This window comes from Haliotis rubra, unplaced genomic scaffold, assembly GCF_003918875.1.
Source record: "Haliotis rubra isolate DU_JTF1 unplaced genomic scaffold, ASM391887v1 Scf1032, whole genome shotgun sequence".
In the NCBI taxonomy this organism is placed as follows: domain Eukaryota; kingdom Metazoa; phylum Mollusca; class Gastropoda; order Lepetellida; family Haliotidae; genus Haliotis; species Haliotis rubra.
The window spans coordinates 17319-32545 of record NW_025764929.1 but is presented as its reverse complement, the minus strand read 5'-3'; the positions used below and the strand labels follow the sequence as shown (position 1 = coordinate 32545).

General features: G+C 39.4%; 2 protein-coding genes across 2 annotated transcripts; one reads left to right on the top strand and one right to left on the bottom strand.

Annotated features, from left to right (window-relative positions):
* Positions 1-224: 224 nt before the first annotated feature.
* On the bottom strand, positions 225-3542 carry LOC124273056 (DNA-directed RNA polymerase II subunit RPB11-a). Its single transcript, XM_046708271.1, has 4 exons — positions 3449-3542; positions 3126-3215; positions 2099-2273; positions 225-783 (listed from the first exon to the last, which is right to left on the bottom strand). Exons 1-4 carry the CDS (start codon positions 3499-3501, stop codon positions 748-750), a joined length of 354 nt encoding a protein of 117 aa, XP_046564227.1. The 5' UTR covers positions 3502-3542; the 3' UTR covers positions 225-747.
* A 171-nt stretch (positions 3543-3713) lies between these two features.
* Positions 3714-14621, top strand: LOC124273170 (extracellular tyrosine-protein kinase PKDCC-like). The gene is made up of 4 exons (XM_046708390.1): positions 3714-3799; positions 12547-13422; positions 14452-14545; positions 14608-14621. The coding sequence occupies exons 2-4, from the start codon at positions 13030-13032 to the stop codon at positions 14619-14621; spliced, it is 501 nt and encodes a 166-aa protein (XP_046564346.1). The 5' UTR covers positions 3714-3799; positions 12547-13029.
* The last annotated feature ends 606 nt before the right edge of the window (positions 14622-15227 follow it).

The following is a 15227-nucleotide window of genomic DNA, read 5'->3' as shown; positions in this document are numbered from 1 at the left end:
GGAGCTTCAACGACCAACCGAGTCCAGTACGAACTTGTAAAATATTGTAATGCCAAAAGATCACCTACCAACCTATTTATAGTTAGGGAGGTAGGCATGTTGGCTATTTTGTTTTTAAAATATAACAAATCAAAATTATATAATGACCATACACAAGTACATATAGAAAAGGTTTCTCGGTTTAGGACAAACATCAAGAAAACAAAAAAGGCTATCAGTTACTATCATGATGCAGATGATTTATTTACAAATGTATACAATGAAACGAAATATGACGACAGTTCTCACAATAACCTCAAGCCACTTGTTAGTGAATATTGCATGGTTCACCCTCAGATGAAATCTCTAATCACTGGATCTCAACATATTAAAGAATGCATGATTTTATATCCATGTGGGGAATCGGAGCCTGGCCCATACACTGAACCACTAGGCTACCCCACCACATCTGATTCAGAATCATGTTGAGGTTCCAAATTCTGTTTCCAAAACTAAATAATGAATGTAACAAGGGAAGTAACTGACATTCTGAACAGAACTCTCGCATGTACATTTACACAAAGCTTTAACATTTCACTTGCCCATCCAGTAAGTGCTGCTCTGAATCTTTGGAGTAAAATGTTGATGACTGTTACCATGGTTACCAATACCACAATAAACTAGGAAACCACAAATAACTAAGTTAGTTGAGGTTCAAAAGAAATGTTCACTTTAAAAGAGTCATATTTCTGTTCTGGTTCTTCCTCTTCATATGTCTCCTTCCTGTCGCTCTTTCACCGATTCCTGCAACATGACGTCCTTAATCACCAACAATCAACATGTGACTGAAACTAGTTTCACACTGATAGAAATGGTTTTCAGAAATCATGATAAATGACTTAGTCTTTGGGACCCACTGATTAAACTGTTTTAGGATACATCATGTACACAGTAAAACCCAAAGTAATAACTCTAACTACATAAATCTTAAACTGTTCAAGACAGCGTTGCTCCATAATTCTGGCTATACTTGTTAACCACACTGCCAGATGACAGTCAAGATATCATTCTCAACTTTTGATATTCAGATTTGTCATGATGTTTAGAAAACATGTTAGAATAACTTTTGCCCACCACGGAATTTATTTAAAAGCATCTCTATCAAAACTTGTTTAGTACAGCTTCAGTTAGGGGATAACTGTACTATGTTTGACGAATTGGGGACATATACCAGTGGTTATATAGCTGCAAATTTAGTTATATCGACGACGCGTAAGCTGGTATACGTCCCCAATTCGTCAAACACAGTACAGTTATCCCCATTCTAACATAACTCGTTTTACGCTGTTTTTTCGTGAAAGAAATTCATTACTGAAACCAGGTCAAAATTCCTCTAGGTCAAAGGTTAATCATATCACTCCTTAAACTTACACCATCGCCAGAAAAAGTAGTTCCCTTTTCAAACTTCAACACCTTTATTATGTGCACACTGTCTAAATCTGACAATGGTGAATAAATCATAGTGTTATAGATAAAATGGACGGAATTATGATGAAACCACTCTCTAGTTATCAGAAATAAGCGGCCCGCTGATTCCTCAACTACGCGTCATTATCAGTTCTGTTGTCAAATGACGTCACAGCAGGTGACGTCACGCTCCATAATGACGTCATAAATGTTGTTTCATGGTCTAACAGTGTTGGGTCAACAGCCCGTTGCTAGAAAGTTGTTTGAACTTAAAATTAAATTTATGATACTGTTTTGTCTTTTGTTACACACATTTCACCCATTTTAGCTGGATAGGGGAGTTAATTGGCCAAGGGCTTCTGCAAATGGCAATGCCCTGAAAAACAGAGTTACCCCAATTGTGTAGGAATACATTCAAAGGATTTGGTGAATCGGTTTTCAAATTGCAGCCGTATATGCTGATTATACGGTTGGAAATTTATAGCATTGACCAATCACTGGCAATCAGAACCCGTGTTACATACTAGGTTGAATTTGAATGTATAATTGCATGTGCACACTGTACTTTGAATATTTTGTACCATGCAAATTGAAAGGGTGTCTGTTAAAAGTTGAATAATACAGTTTCAATGTATAACTAAGTGCACTGTACTTTGAATCTCTCCTCCAACAGTGAGATCTCGCTGATGAGATCTGTGATGGCATTGGTGAAGGCCTCCTGGGGGCTGTAGTCAGGTGTGGTCTGTATCCTCACTACAAACTTGTGTTCTAGGGGGTGGGGCACCTTGTATCCAGCAAACAACACCTGGGGGTCCTTCAGCAGTTGACTTCAACAAAACCAAGTCTGTGTTACCATAGCTACACTTCTATTACACTGATAAGTTACTGTGGGTTTAGTGCCACTTTGCACAGATTGTCAATCATTTTACAAAGCTGGCTTGGGTCAGTGACTGAGTGAGTTGTGGGGTTTGCATAATTTCAACACTGGACACCCCACAGGCACTCAAAACCTGTTGTAATACACCCTTAGTGCACAGAGCCAAGAAACAATATCACATTTTTTACTTGCTTTACAGATTTCTTTACAGGAAAAGGGAGTACTGCACTTTACCGGCCGCACTTTTTCAGATTAATTAGCGCTGCTGGGGTTCCCTAACCCTAAGGATCGTAAAGGGTGCCTAACCCTAAGGATTGTAAAGGGTGCCTAACCCTGAACCCTAACCCTAAGGATCGTAAAGGGAGCAGCGAGGGCTGCGCCCGGTAAAGTGCATTCTAGCCCAGGAAAATACTGGTCAATAGGTGGGAAAAAAATAAAGCGATTCAGTCTTTATACAATGTCATATTCTTTGAGTTAGCGTCCCTTTTACAACCTAAAGGTAATTGTCAGTTGGGGTTTATGGTTATGAGATCTCACTGTTTTAGCAAATAATTCCGAATGAAATCATACATAATGTACACAATCAGTAAAACAGGAGTTGGTGAACTAACATAACTTTGCCATGGGGTGATTCACCGGAAGAAGACCCAATGGCTAAGGACAGAGTTGGGTTTTATTTTACCCTAACAACATTATGGGAGGCATGTGAGTGACAGCAGAAGCCATATAGTGCAAGATAGTAGTGCCTACTAAACTCCTGCCTTGTCAAGTCAAGTCCACCCTTCCCGACCTGTGTACTTACACTGTAATGGTGTTGCCTAAGGTGTGATCCTCCTTGTTCACTGTAAACAGGGCAGCATTTGGAACCTTCGTATCTTTCTCGATTTGTATTCTGAAGGAATAAAAACACATTAAAAGATCTCTGCGAAGCTAGTGGTTAAAAATATAATTTGAGAATGCTTATTTTAAGTGTAGACTAGTGTGCGACTGTGACGATCATATGAGGTTACATTTTAACAATTTCACATTAGGGAATGTTCTCTATACAATGGCGATGATATCTCCATGACCCAACAGATGGTAATGTATCCCGCATTCTGTTCTCCGTTATTGAAAGATACCTACTTCTTTTCTCCCTCAAATAAGAGGAATGATTCGAATGTGGGTGGCGCATTCATATTTTACGTCTTCACGTTCATTCACGCTTCCAAAACTTCCGGTTTTCAATGCAGCAATCGTTGTAGTAGAGCAGCAAATACAGAAAACAAATAAAAACAAATGGCTTATTACCAAATGTAGTATGTAATTAATTGTAAAAAATATCAGATCAATCGAGAGCGAAATCAATGATATATTTTTATTTTAATACTCGATTGCGATGTTACCGAAAGGGAGACAACTCCTGCACTGACACTTGTCCGACAACAAATAAATGCAAGAATGCAGACTAAAAGTTGTGTATAACTTCAGCCTTTGGTGAGTAATGTCAACCCGTTAAACTTCTCTATTGCGCATAGTGTCATTTAATAATCAGTAGAATAAAAAGCACAAATACTTTCGCTATAGTCTGAAACATTTGCGTGACCTGTGATGCGTATCGGAACAGGTTCTTGCTTTCATGTCCTAATTGCCTCGATTGGTAGGTAAGTCTGAGCCAATACGGTTAATGTCTCGCGTGGTAATAACGATTAGCTCATTAAGTATGCGAGCTCAGAACGGGAGAACAATGATATACTTAGGTGTCTGATACTGTTGGATATGACTCACAGTAAAGGCGAGTACAGGTAGTCAACGTTCTCGCCGATGGTTCTGCAGTATTACCAGGATAGTGACACTATTAGTGTTGATGTGGTTGCCGGTGAACTGAGTGGCATATACCCACGCTATGCTTCATTGATGTGAAAGTAAGTGATGGACAGGAAGTAGATAATATTGTTTAGAATGCACAATTGCCAAGGCCAGGTAAGGTCTACTTTCTAATGTTATGATGTTGATGAATGTCTGCAGACCCTTGTCCCACACACTCATCAAAGTTATGTCTGATCTTGAGGGCTGTCAAGCCAAAAAGAGCATGACAAATTACATATAATGCATTATTAGTTATGTATTAATCTCAATAGAAGTAATGATCGAATGTATTTAAAGATTAATGTTTAGTGGACATGTAACAGTTGTGTGTTAAATACAGTGGGAAAGTAAATTTAATTTTTATTTTGGAAACTAAACTATACTGGCTGCCGAACAGTTATCGCCATATTTTAGCGGTATTTACAAACTTTCTCCGCCATTCGTTAAATTAGTGAAACAGAATTAATTATGATACTTCATTAGTGTCCAGCCTGTTCACTGCCGCCGATTGTGTTTATATATAACGCGTGGGAAGGGAATCATGGCAGTACAAATAGGTCTTTTCTCACAACTAACTGTAACAGTTATCGCCATTTTAAAATTTCACATGCCATTCATGAAATAATATATATTTATATTATACAGTAACCTCGAATAATTGATTGTGTATATGTATATGAGTGTTTCTTTTAGAGTAGATTGATAGGGAATGAAACAGTTAATGCCTTGTGAACTTGCTATGATATAGATCATGTGACATCCCCTCGACTAATTAAAAACATTTATAGGGTTCATAACTTTATCTTTAATTTTTCTCGTATGTTACTTACCGTGAAGAATTTTCTTTTTCTGTCCTTTATTGCTGTCAAACACCGTGGGGAAAAAATATCGGAAATTGCAATTGACCGGAACTGCGCATGTGTGATACTGATGTATTGGTGATAACTGTTCGCTAGCCAGTATGCTTGGACACAATTTATCAATTACATCTTCCTTAATGTGCTATTTAAGCAACAGTTTGGTATATTTATCTCTGTGCCTTTAATGTGGACCTGGTATTGTTATTAGTTCTTTTATGATGAATATCAGATAATTACTTTAATTGAAATAAACTGTTTTCATTCAGGTAGCTTAATGGGAATGTGTTATATTATACATTGTATGTTATGTAATGTAATGTAAGAAGTTTTATGTACTGTAATTATTTATAAGGAGAACAAGTTTAGAGTCAATTTGGGTCAGTGTGAATGACTGTGTATTATCATATGACCTCAAGGGATCTTCCAATCTTCTTGGGGCTGGTGGGGTAGCCTAGTGGGTAAAGCGTTGGCTCGTCACGCCGAAGGCCCGGGTTCGATTCCCCACATGGGTAAAATGTGTGAAGCCCATTTCTGGTGTCCCCAGCCGTGATATTGCTGGAATATTGCTAAAAGTGGCGTAAAATCAAACTCACTCACTCACTCCAATCTTCTTGAATCCTGATAAAATGGGGTACTACCATCTTTTTTGAGCAGAAAGAAGTAAATCATTCAGATTTTGTGGTTTTATAAGACTTCTCTCTCCCTTAAGTTGATGATGAATCGATGCAAATGTGTGAAATAATGTATGAAATACATGAATTAATGCATGAACTTTATGAATTAATGTGCACCTGTTTATTACTTCAGTTATGTAAAGAGTTGTATGCTATGTAATATAGTGTAAGACACTGTATGTTCTGTAATGTTTCATAAGCAGAACATATTTAGAATTAGTTGTTATCAGTGTGAAAGATCATGTCGTATTATCAATATTTTTTTTCACATTTTCTTTTTAGAAGTAAAGTATGAACTAATAACACATTTATCAATGTATAATTGTTTATTCGATCAAGCTTGCAGCTATCATGTTGACTTTCTCTATCAGAATGACCGATGTCCATTGGTGCCAGGCAAAAACAATAGTATCTGAAAGCTTATTTTATTCATACCTCTCAAAAAAACTAGGGTCGGCACCAGAATTCAAGGGTCGGTCGGGTAATCGGAACCACAACATTTTCTTTTAGGCCTAACATGCAGTGATAGATCTGAAAAACATCTGAGTGAGTGAGTGAGTGAGTGAGAGTAAATATTGCTTCTTGCCAATTAGCATTTTTGCAGCTATTCGTGGCAAGAAATACATCTGAAATGGCTTTAATTCCAAGGAGAAAGGAATGCAAGTTGAAAGTTGTATTGTATAGGATAGTATAGGACTAGTGCTGCTCAATATAACCGGTTCAGACATGAAAACAACACGTATTGCGATATGCTGATCGAAAACCGGTATTTTGACATGCATTCGGAAAACTTCGTAACACTCGGAAATCTTTGGATATTTCCGTTTTTTAAGTTGTTCCTTTCCTTTTTTTTAATTGTGCCAAATATTATTTACATTTGTTTTTTGTCATGATTAAACATTTTTATTAAATCTTAATCAAGCATAGTGATTTTATTGTCTTTTTGCTTTATAAATCAAGCATTAACTCGATTATACATAGTTTTTTTGTTAAAAAAAACCTTCTTGCAATATATTGCAATACATATCGCAATATACGCTTTTGCATCGCAATATATCGCAATATGAAAATTCTCTGCAATACCCACCCCTATATAGGACATTAATATCTTCTGGAGTGGGTTCTTTTAGTTACCATGGTAACTGGGCTACTTGTTTATTCTACCTATCACATATTGCAAAGAATATCTCTGTATTGTATGTTACTGTGTTACAAAGAGTTAAGAAAATATACTTAGTTTTTATCTCAACAAAAGTTTATCTGGAAACTGACCCAAATAATATCAACTGACTCAGATAGGTTCACGTATTCATGTAAGTGCCAATCAGAGTCCACAAGCACATCGGTGAGAAGTAGGGATGCCACGATACATCGATACTTTTTCTAAGACGATACAATTATCGATACATTCAAAAGTGTATCGATATTTAGTTTTGAAAGTATTGGTTGAAATATGTTTATGTATCGTTTACATTTTGCAATTGTATCATGTTTTTGATGTTATGAGAGTTATAAATGATTATTCTTCGTGCACAAAGATGGGAAATTAGAACTTTTTAATCTCTGAGAATAAAAAATGTTGATCTTTTCATGGACAATTACAAAATATGAAATATTAATGTTCAAAATGTAACTAGATTTACTCAATAATGCCATGCAAATAGGTATCGTGATACGTATCAAATCGTGACCTGGGTATTGTGATATGTATCGATTCATGAAACTTATGTATCGTGACATCCCTAGTGAGAAGATTGTTTAGAAGCTATATATGTAGCATTATTATGTTTCACCAAATGTACAAACAAATGATGACTGTGGATTATATTTAGACTGACATGCTGAATGGATAAAATGATACAAAACTTGATTGTTCCAGTCATCAAACCGTGCTTGCCCAATTCATTGTGTTCCTAACCTACTATGCATTTCCTGATGCTGTACAGGGAGATAAAATGACATGAAACTGTCATGGTGACATTCAAATATCCTGTTACTATTGTAATAGTAAAATGACAAACCTGCGTGTAAGGGCTTTGCTTTGGTTACATGCATGGTCTGTATACATGGCAACTCCTCACCAGTCAATGTCTAAACATATAGGTAAGTCTTGCTAGCTTATCACTTCATAGATGTTTAGGTCGGTTGTCTCTGTATCGTCTTGTAGGAACCAGCCATGGATGGTACAGCCAGAGAGGTGTTTCATGATTTGTCCGGGGAAACAGAAATGTTTTAGCCTGTTATTGTACAATGATAGCAAATGGAATACATTAGCTACAAACCTCCATTTTTAATTACCAGCAGACCTTGGACATCCTGTAAACATGCTTTCAAAAACAAACCCCCTTTGGGATGGTTCATAATTTATGGCTAGGAGGGGTGATGATGATTGTTATGGAGTAGCATGTACAATGTAAATGACCCACACCCCTGGCCCCACCCCACCCATAAAATGTATGTACAAAGTAAGAGACCTCCCTGCATGTCATGTACAAAATCAATGACACTCCTCCCCCAGTATAAGTGTGCAAAATTGATGACCCCCCTACTACCTCCCCAGAACAAAATGGGTGATCCCCCCCATGAAATCATCATCACACCCGCCCCCAGCCATAAGTTATGAATGGTCCCTTGCACAGCAAGGTGTATATATATCAGTGTATCAGTAAATTATTCATGCTGATTTTAAATCGATGCAGCTGTATGAATTAATGTACTCAATTAATTATTCACTGTCTCAGACATGATTGCATTAATTTAGAATTACAATAGTTAAGACAGACCATGAAACACAGAAAATACAATTTTTAATTTCATGTACCAGCCTAGTAAATATTTATAAATAATCAGCATAAAACTGATTCATTGCTGGCCTACAAAGGCAAAATTATCCTAAATTATTCCTTGCTTGCATTAAGTAATAGTATCAGTAAAAGCCTGCTTCTATAGGAAGATAGTGTCTAGTGTGTCTGTAGTGAAAGTGGTGAAGTGTAAATGTTCTACACAAATGTGGAAACATGATGTTGCAAGCTAAGGTGCAATCCTGTGGATATAGGATTTGGATTCTGATAAGAGATGGAGATCCTGATTGGGTTAGTGTTGATCATGATAAGGGACTCGGGCCCAGATTAGGGATGTAATTCCAGATTAGTGACATGGATCCTGATTGAGAATCAGGATTCAGTTTAGGGATAAGGATCCTGATTGAGAATCAGGATTCAGTTTAGGGATAAGGATCCTGATTAGAGACATGGATCCTGATTGAGAATCAGGATTCAGTTTAGGGATAAGGATCCTGATTGAGAATCAGGATTCAGTTTAGGGATAAGGATCCTGATTAGAGACATGGATCCTGATTGAGAATCAGGATTCAGATTAGGGATAAGGACCCTGATTAGAGACATGGATCCACTTTTTGGGGATCCAAATTAGATTTAGTTCCAGATTAGTCAGGGAGATCCAAATAAGTGACTGAGATCCATATATGATATGAGAACAGAGCTACAGATAACTTTTTGGGCCATTGAGTTATGTACTCACTTGTGTTCATCTCAATTGGGTATGCTAATTTTCCTTTGAGTAACCTAATAAATTATACCCACCTCAGTCAAACGCAATTGGGTATTTTGCCATTTTCCATTATTTGTGAAAATTGAATAAAGTTTAAATGTTGGTTAACGTGTGTGTTATTTATATTGATCTGTAATATGAGAAGAGATAAGAAAGACTGCAAGTTACCAAGTTCATGTGCTGAAATAGAACCTCACAATATACCTCAGTTATTCTATCTATCCTCAGTAAACTCCATCTGCAGCACGGGGCGGTGGGGTAGCCTAGTGGTTAAAGCGTTGGCTCGTCACGCCGAAGACCCGGGTTCGATTCCCCACATGGGCACAATGTGTGAAGCCCATTTCTGGTGTACCCAGCCGTGATATTGCTGGAATATTGCTAAAAGCGGCGTAAAACCATACTCACTAACTCCCTCCATCTGCAGCACATGGGTCTGCTTACTTCAAATTCTAGTAGGTTTGCTGAATGTTACAGTACACGTTAGATCAAATTTATTGAATATTTACAAAAATTCAAGTGTACTTGTACGCAACAGACTTGAAAGGAATTGAGTTTTCACATAAATGTTTGCATAATTTAGGCAGATACACAGCCTATCTGTACCTCTGTGAGAAGCCAGATTAGGGATTCAGATCCAGATTAGGCAGCTGGATCCAGATAGATATGTAGAACCAGATTAAGGAATCGGATTAGTGTTTGGGATCAAAGATAAGTCAGTTTCGGCAGGGGGGATCCAGATTAAGGATCCAGATTAGGCAGGGGTTCTGGAATAAGGATCCAGATTAGGCAGGGGATCCAGATTAAGGATCCAGATTAGGCAGGGGTTCCAGATTAAGGATCCAATTAGGCAGGGGATCCAGATTAAGGATCCAGATTAGGCGGGGGGATCCAGATTAAGGATCCAGATTAGGCAGGGATCCAGATTAAGGATTCAGATTAGGCAGGGGATCCAGATTAAGGATGCAGATTAGGCGGGAATCCAGATTAAGGATCCAGCTTAGGCGGGGATCCAGATTCAGGATCCAGATTAGGCAGGGGGTCCAGATTAGGTAGGGGGGGTCCAGATTAAGGATCCAGATTAGGCGGGGATCCAGATTAAGGATCCAGATTAGGCAGGGGGTCCATATTAGGTAGGGGGGGTCCAGATTACAGATCCAGATTATGCGGAGATCCAGATTAAGGATCCAGATTAGGCAGGGGATTCAGATTAAGCATGCAGATTAGGTGGGAATCCAGATTAAGGATCCAGATTAGGCACGGGATCCAGATTAAGGATTCAGATTAGGCAGGGGATCCAGATTAATGATCCAGATTAGGCAGGGGTTCCAGATTAGGAAGGGGATCCAGATTAAGGATCCAGATTAGTCAGGGGATCCAGATTAAGAATCCAGATTAGGCAGGGGCTCCAGATTAGGTAGGGGGATCCAGATTAAGGATCCAGATCAGGTAGTGGATCACTCATTCTGTGATGTTTTGTACTTTGTTGTTTTTATCATGTATATCCCACTTTGATCATAAGCCCCTTAACACAATTAAGGTGAATATGATTACTGTTGATTTTGTGAATGACTCCTGAGGCAGTATTATGGCGTCCCCTCCCGTGATGTTGCTGGAATATTGCTAAAAGCGACGTTAATGTAAAAACCAAACTCACGAAAGAACGAGGCAGTAATTTAAAACAAAAAACAACTCAGCAAGCACTAGCCATTTTGTCTAACTACAATCAGTATCAATGGAGTAGTTCTGAGTTCCACTTTACTTGAGTTTGTGACAGGAACTATAGACAGGATTACAGTGGCCATTAGTACATACAAAAACATTACCTTAGGTCTGTCAAAAAATATTTCAGAAATTGTTCCAAGAGCTTAAATGATATAAGCAACCACTATTCTATACAATTTTTATCCCACCGGCATATAATGCGTGGGATATAGTCGTCACTCAAATCGTCCATGCTCAGAATCCTGTCCGTCTCAAAGACGTCCGTCCGGCCCTAGGTGGTCCGCTCCAACTCGGTTCCAGAATCATTTTGTTTCAGAACCATAACTCAAAGACCGCTCGATATTTTTTCACCAAAATTGGTAGATATGTCAAAAATAACCTAAGGTGGTGCCTTTGCTATTTACAGATTTTTGGCATTTTATTTTTCCGGTTTCCATGGAAACGAAAGAAGGGTTTCGGACTTAGTCCCAAAGAGAGGGGTGGGCTTCGCTTTCCAGAGCATAACTCAAAGAACGCTCAATATTTTCAACAAGACTTGGTAGATATATCAAACAGAACCTTAAGTGGTGCCTTTGGTATTTGCAGATTTTGGCATTTTTATTTTCCCGTTTCCATGGAAACGATTCGACTTAGTCCCAAAAGTGAGGGGTGGGCTTCAGAGCATAACTCAGAACGCATAACTCAAGAACCGCTCAATATTTTTCAACAAAACTTGGTAGATGTATGAAACAGAACCTTAAACAGTGGTGCCTTTTGCTATTTGCCGATTTTGGCATTTTTATTTTTCTTGGTTTCCATGGAAACATTTTGGACTTAGTCTCAAAAGTAAGGATTGCTTTCGCTTCCGGAGCACAACTCAAAACCATATAATATTTTTCAACAAAACTTGATAGATATATCAAACAGATCCTAAAGTTGTGCCTTTGCTATTTGCAGATTTTTGGCATTTTTATTTTTCCCGGTTTCCATGGAAACGATTCGACTTAATCCCAAAAGTGAGGGGTGGGCTTCGTTTCGAGTTAATAACTCAAAACCTCTATATCTTTCAGCAAAACTTGGCAGATATGTGAGGCAGATATTGAAGTGATGCCTTTTGCTATTTGCAGATATTTGTGATTTATTATTTTCTCGGTTTCCATGGAAATGATTCAACTTAGTCTCAAAAGGAAGGAATGGGTTTTGTTTCCGGAGCACAACGCGAAAACTTCTTAATATCTTTCAGCAAAACTTGGCAGATATGTGAGGCAGATCCCAAAGTGGTGCCTTTTGCTATTTGCAGATTTTTGTCATTTATTTTTTTCATGATTTCCATGGAAACCATTTGCACTTAGTCTAAAATCAAGCTGGACTTTAAGTAACTGTCAGATGATTTGTTCTTTCAAAGATGTGGGGGCCGGGGGGATATGTCATCTTCTGATGACTCTTGTTTATCTTTTCTTGTATGTACCAAATATTTAGTACAGTTTCTCCCTTAGCAGCCTGAAGTCATGGTCCTATGTTGCACCTGTATATATTTCAATGCTAAAATGTGTACTTATTTTTCTTGCAGTGTCCAGCAGTGTATTTCATTGGACCAACCGCCAGATTCGTTTAAAAATGCGTCGTCGTTGTCTTGGAATACGGTGTCGGACTGGCCTCATACTGGTGATATTGACACTGTGCCTGTGTGGTGTGTACTTAACATACAGATCTCTCAGTGGACATGAAACCTCACATTCTCACCGACGCAACTCATTCCCGTCTCTAGACAAAAGGAAAGGGTTACGATTCCAAGCAGCGAAGCAGAGGCTCGGAAACGCCAGAGCACCTGCTCCTGCCGGTGACCAGGAACCGACCAATGACTGGCACAAGGAACAAGAGATCAGGAGACAGTCTTTGATGTCAGGGTCTTTAAAATTTAATCCCATTTTACAGAAAAAAATTCATAGCTTTATTTCTGAACTGTACCCTGATAACTGGGGTACAGCGAGAAACTGATGAAGTTGCATTGGAGTTGAAGTCGTTGCTCTTGGATATTGGCTTGGACAGCAATATGTCTTGTAAGGAGATCGATAGTCTACATATTGGCGGGAATATGGCCCGGTCGGATAAACGATACGTGGAGCGTGGTCGCTTTGATGAATACAGTCGGCATGAGGTGACAGTGAAGAGTCAGTCGTTTGACGTCAGTACGAAGATCAAGTGTATGAAGAAGGTGTATGATTTTGAATACTGTAGTCTGATGGGGAATTACAAGATGATGAGGGAGATCCTCTACCTGGCTCTGCTGCGACACCCCACCATCGTCAACATGCTAGGCTACTGTGTTCGTGGAGACCAGATCTCCCCCGAGATTCGGAAGAAAGGGCTGATTGTTGTCACAGAGTTAGGCTCACCATTGAGTCACCATTCCCTTGTGTCAATGCCATGGCAGACCAAAGTTATGGTGAGTTCCATAGGTCTACAGATACAGTAGAGAAAAGAGAGGCTTTTATGACATTATTTAGAGTTCAGATTTTTCATCAGTAGAGATGTATAACGATGTACATCTTGTCAGTCACTGGATTGTCTGGTTTGACTCTATTGCCATGTTATAGCTGGAAACTTGCTGAAAAAACATTCATTACTGATTCAGAACATGCTACCTTTATCATTGTAGGATATTTATATAGCACACATATCCAGGCAACTAGTGCATGGTATTTTTTCCCTCGTTCATTGGACGTCAATCTCAAGTACGGCACATCATACTTTCAATCTCAACTCCCTGGGGATCATACAACTCTTGCAGTCACTTGGCGCAACCATCCCAGGGGTGGAAATAACCCATTGCCCAACGCCCGAGCCCATTGTCTTTTTCTGTCAGGCAAGCAAAGTTGTATATCACACTGTACCGGTGTCCAGTTGACTTTCCAATGTTAATTATGTTCTTTAAGTAAAAAATCAACAAGAAAACAGCTGGTATGGTGGAAAAATTATCAGGGCAAGTGATTTTACATGTGCCACTGTACCGGAGTACACTAGCAGTTTTAAAGTTATTTCCGCCCCTGCCATCCTTATAAGGTACCCATTCACAGCTGGGTGGACTGGGACACATAGTCACAGTACTTTGTCCAGTTTACCGCCCGCTGCTGTACCTGTAACTAGGTGTTTGCACATTATTCATGTGGTCACCATCTGGTCATTTACCAACGGATTTGTGGGTTCGTTAAGTGCACAGGTTTGTGTACTCCACACTAGGGTTGTGACAACACTGAAAGAGTCAGCACACAAAGTTGACTCCAAGGTTAAACATTTTCATCTACTGAATTGACCTGGTGGAAATTTAGATCATGCTTTTATTGATCTTAAAACATATTCTGAAAATCGTGAAACATTGTTATTTTCTACTCAGCCACCACTTCAGCTGTTAGGACTAGACGACAGTATATAAGTGATACTTTGTAGTATAACCTGCTGTTTATTTCTGTGGCAGTATGCGCTCCAACTTGCCAAACTGCTGGAGTATCTAGAATCCAGCCCCATCGGCAATGTGGCTAGGGAAAATCAGCATGGAGGACTTCATTGTTGTGAACAATGGCTACTCACTTCGGCTTGTGGACCTCGACCACATGATGCCTCGCCACAGAAGTCCTGCAGCTCTGACAGTGACTGCCCTCGATGATGGCAAATCACTGGGTAGGTAGTCTCCTGCAGCTCTGATAGTGACTGCCCCGATGATGGCAAATCACTGGGTAGGTAGTCCCCTGCAGCTCTGACAGTGACTGCCCCAATGATGGCAAATCACTGGGTAGGTAGTCCCCTGCAGCTCTGATAGTGACTTACATCAATGACTGCCTCTCTGATGATGGCAAATCACTGGGTAGGTAGTCTCCTGCAGCTCTGACAGTGACTGCCCCAATGATGGCAAATCACTGGGTAGGTAGTCCCCTGCAGCTCTGATAGTGACTGCCCTCAATGATGGCAAATCACTGGGTAGGTAGTCTCCCTGCAGCTCTGACAGTGACTGCCTCCCGATGATGGCAAATCACTGGGTAGGTAGTCCCCTGCAGCTCTGACAGTGACTGCCTCAATGATGGCAAATCACTGGGTAGGTAGTCTCCTGATGCTCTGATGGTGACTGCCTGACAATGGCAAAATCACTGGGTAGGTAGTCCCCTGCAGCTCTGACAGTGACTGCCTCCGATGATGGCAAATCACTGGGTAGGTAGTCCCCTGCAGCTCTGATAGTGACTGCCTCGATGATGGCAA

What these genes read in the sequence shown, in the direction of transcription:
- LOC124273056 (XM_046708271.1), bottom strand. Translation starts at nt 3,501, where the DNA reads ATGAATGCGCCACCCACATTCGAATCATTCCTCTTATTTGAGGGAGAA. An exon ending in TTAGGCAACACCATTACAGT is followed by an intron (nt 2,274 to 3,125) that starts GTAAGTACACAG and finishes GTTTTGTTGAAG; the next exon opens with TCAACTGCTGAAGGACCCCC. An exon ending in TGTTGGAGGAGAGATTCAAA is followed by an intron (nt 784 to 2,098) that starts GTACAGTGCACT and finishes GTCATGTTGCAG; the next exon opens with GAATCGGTGAAAGAGCGACA.
- LOC124273170 (XM_046708390.1), top strand. Translation starts at nt 13,030, where the DNA reads ATGTCTTGTAAGGAGATCGATAGTCTACATATTGGCGGGAATATGGCC. An exon ending in CATGGCAGACCAAAGTTATG is followed by an intron (nt 13,423 to 14,451) that starts GTGAGTTCCATA and finishes TTTCTGTGGCAG; the next exon opens with TATGCGCTCCAACTTGCCAA.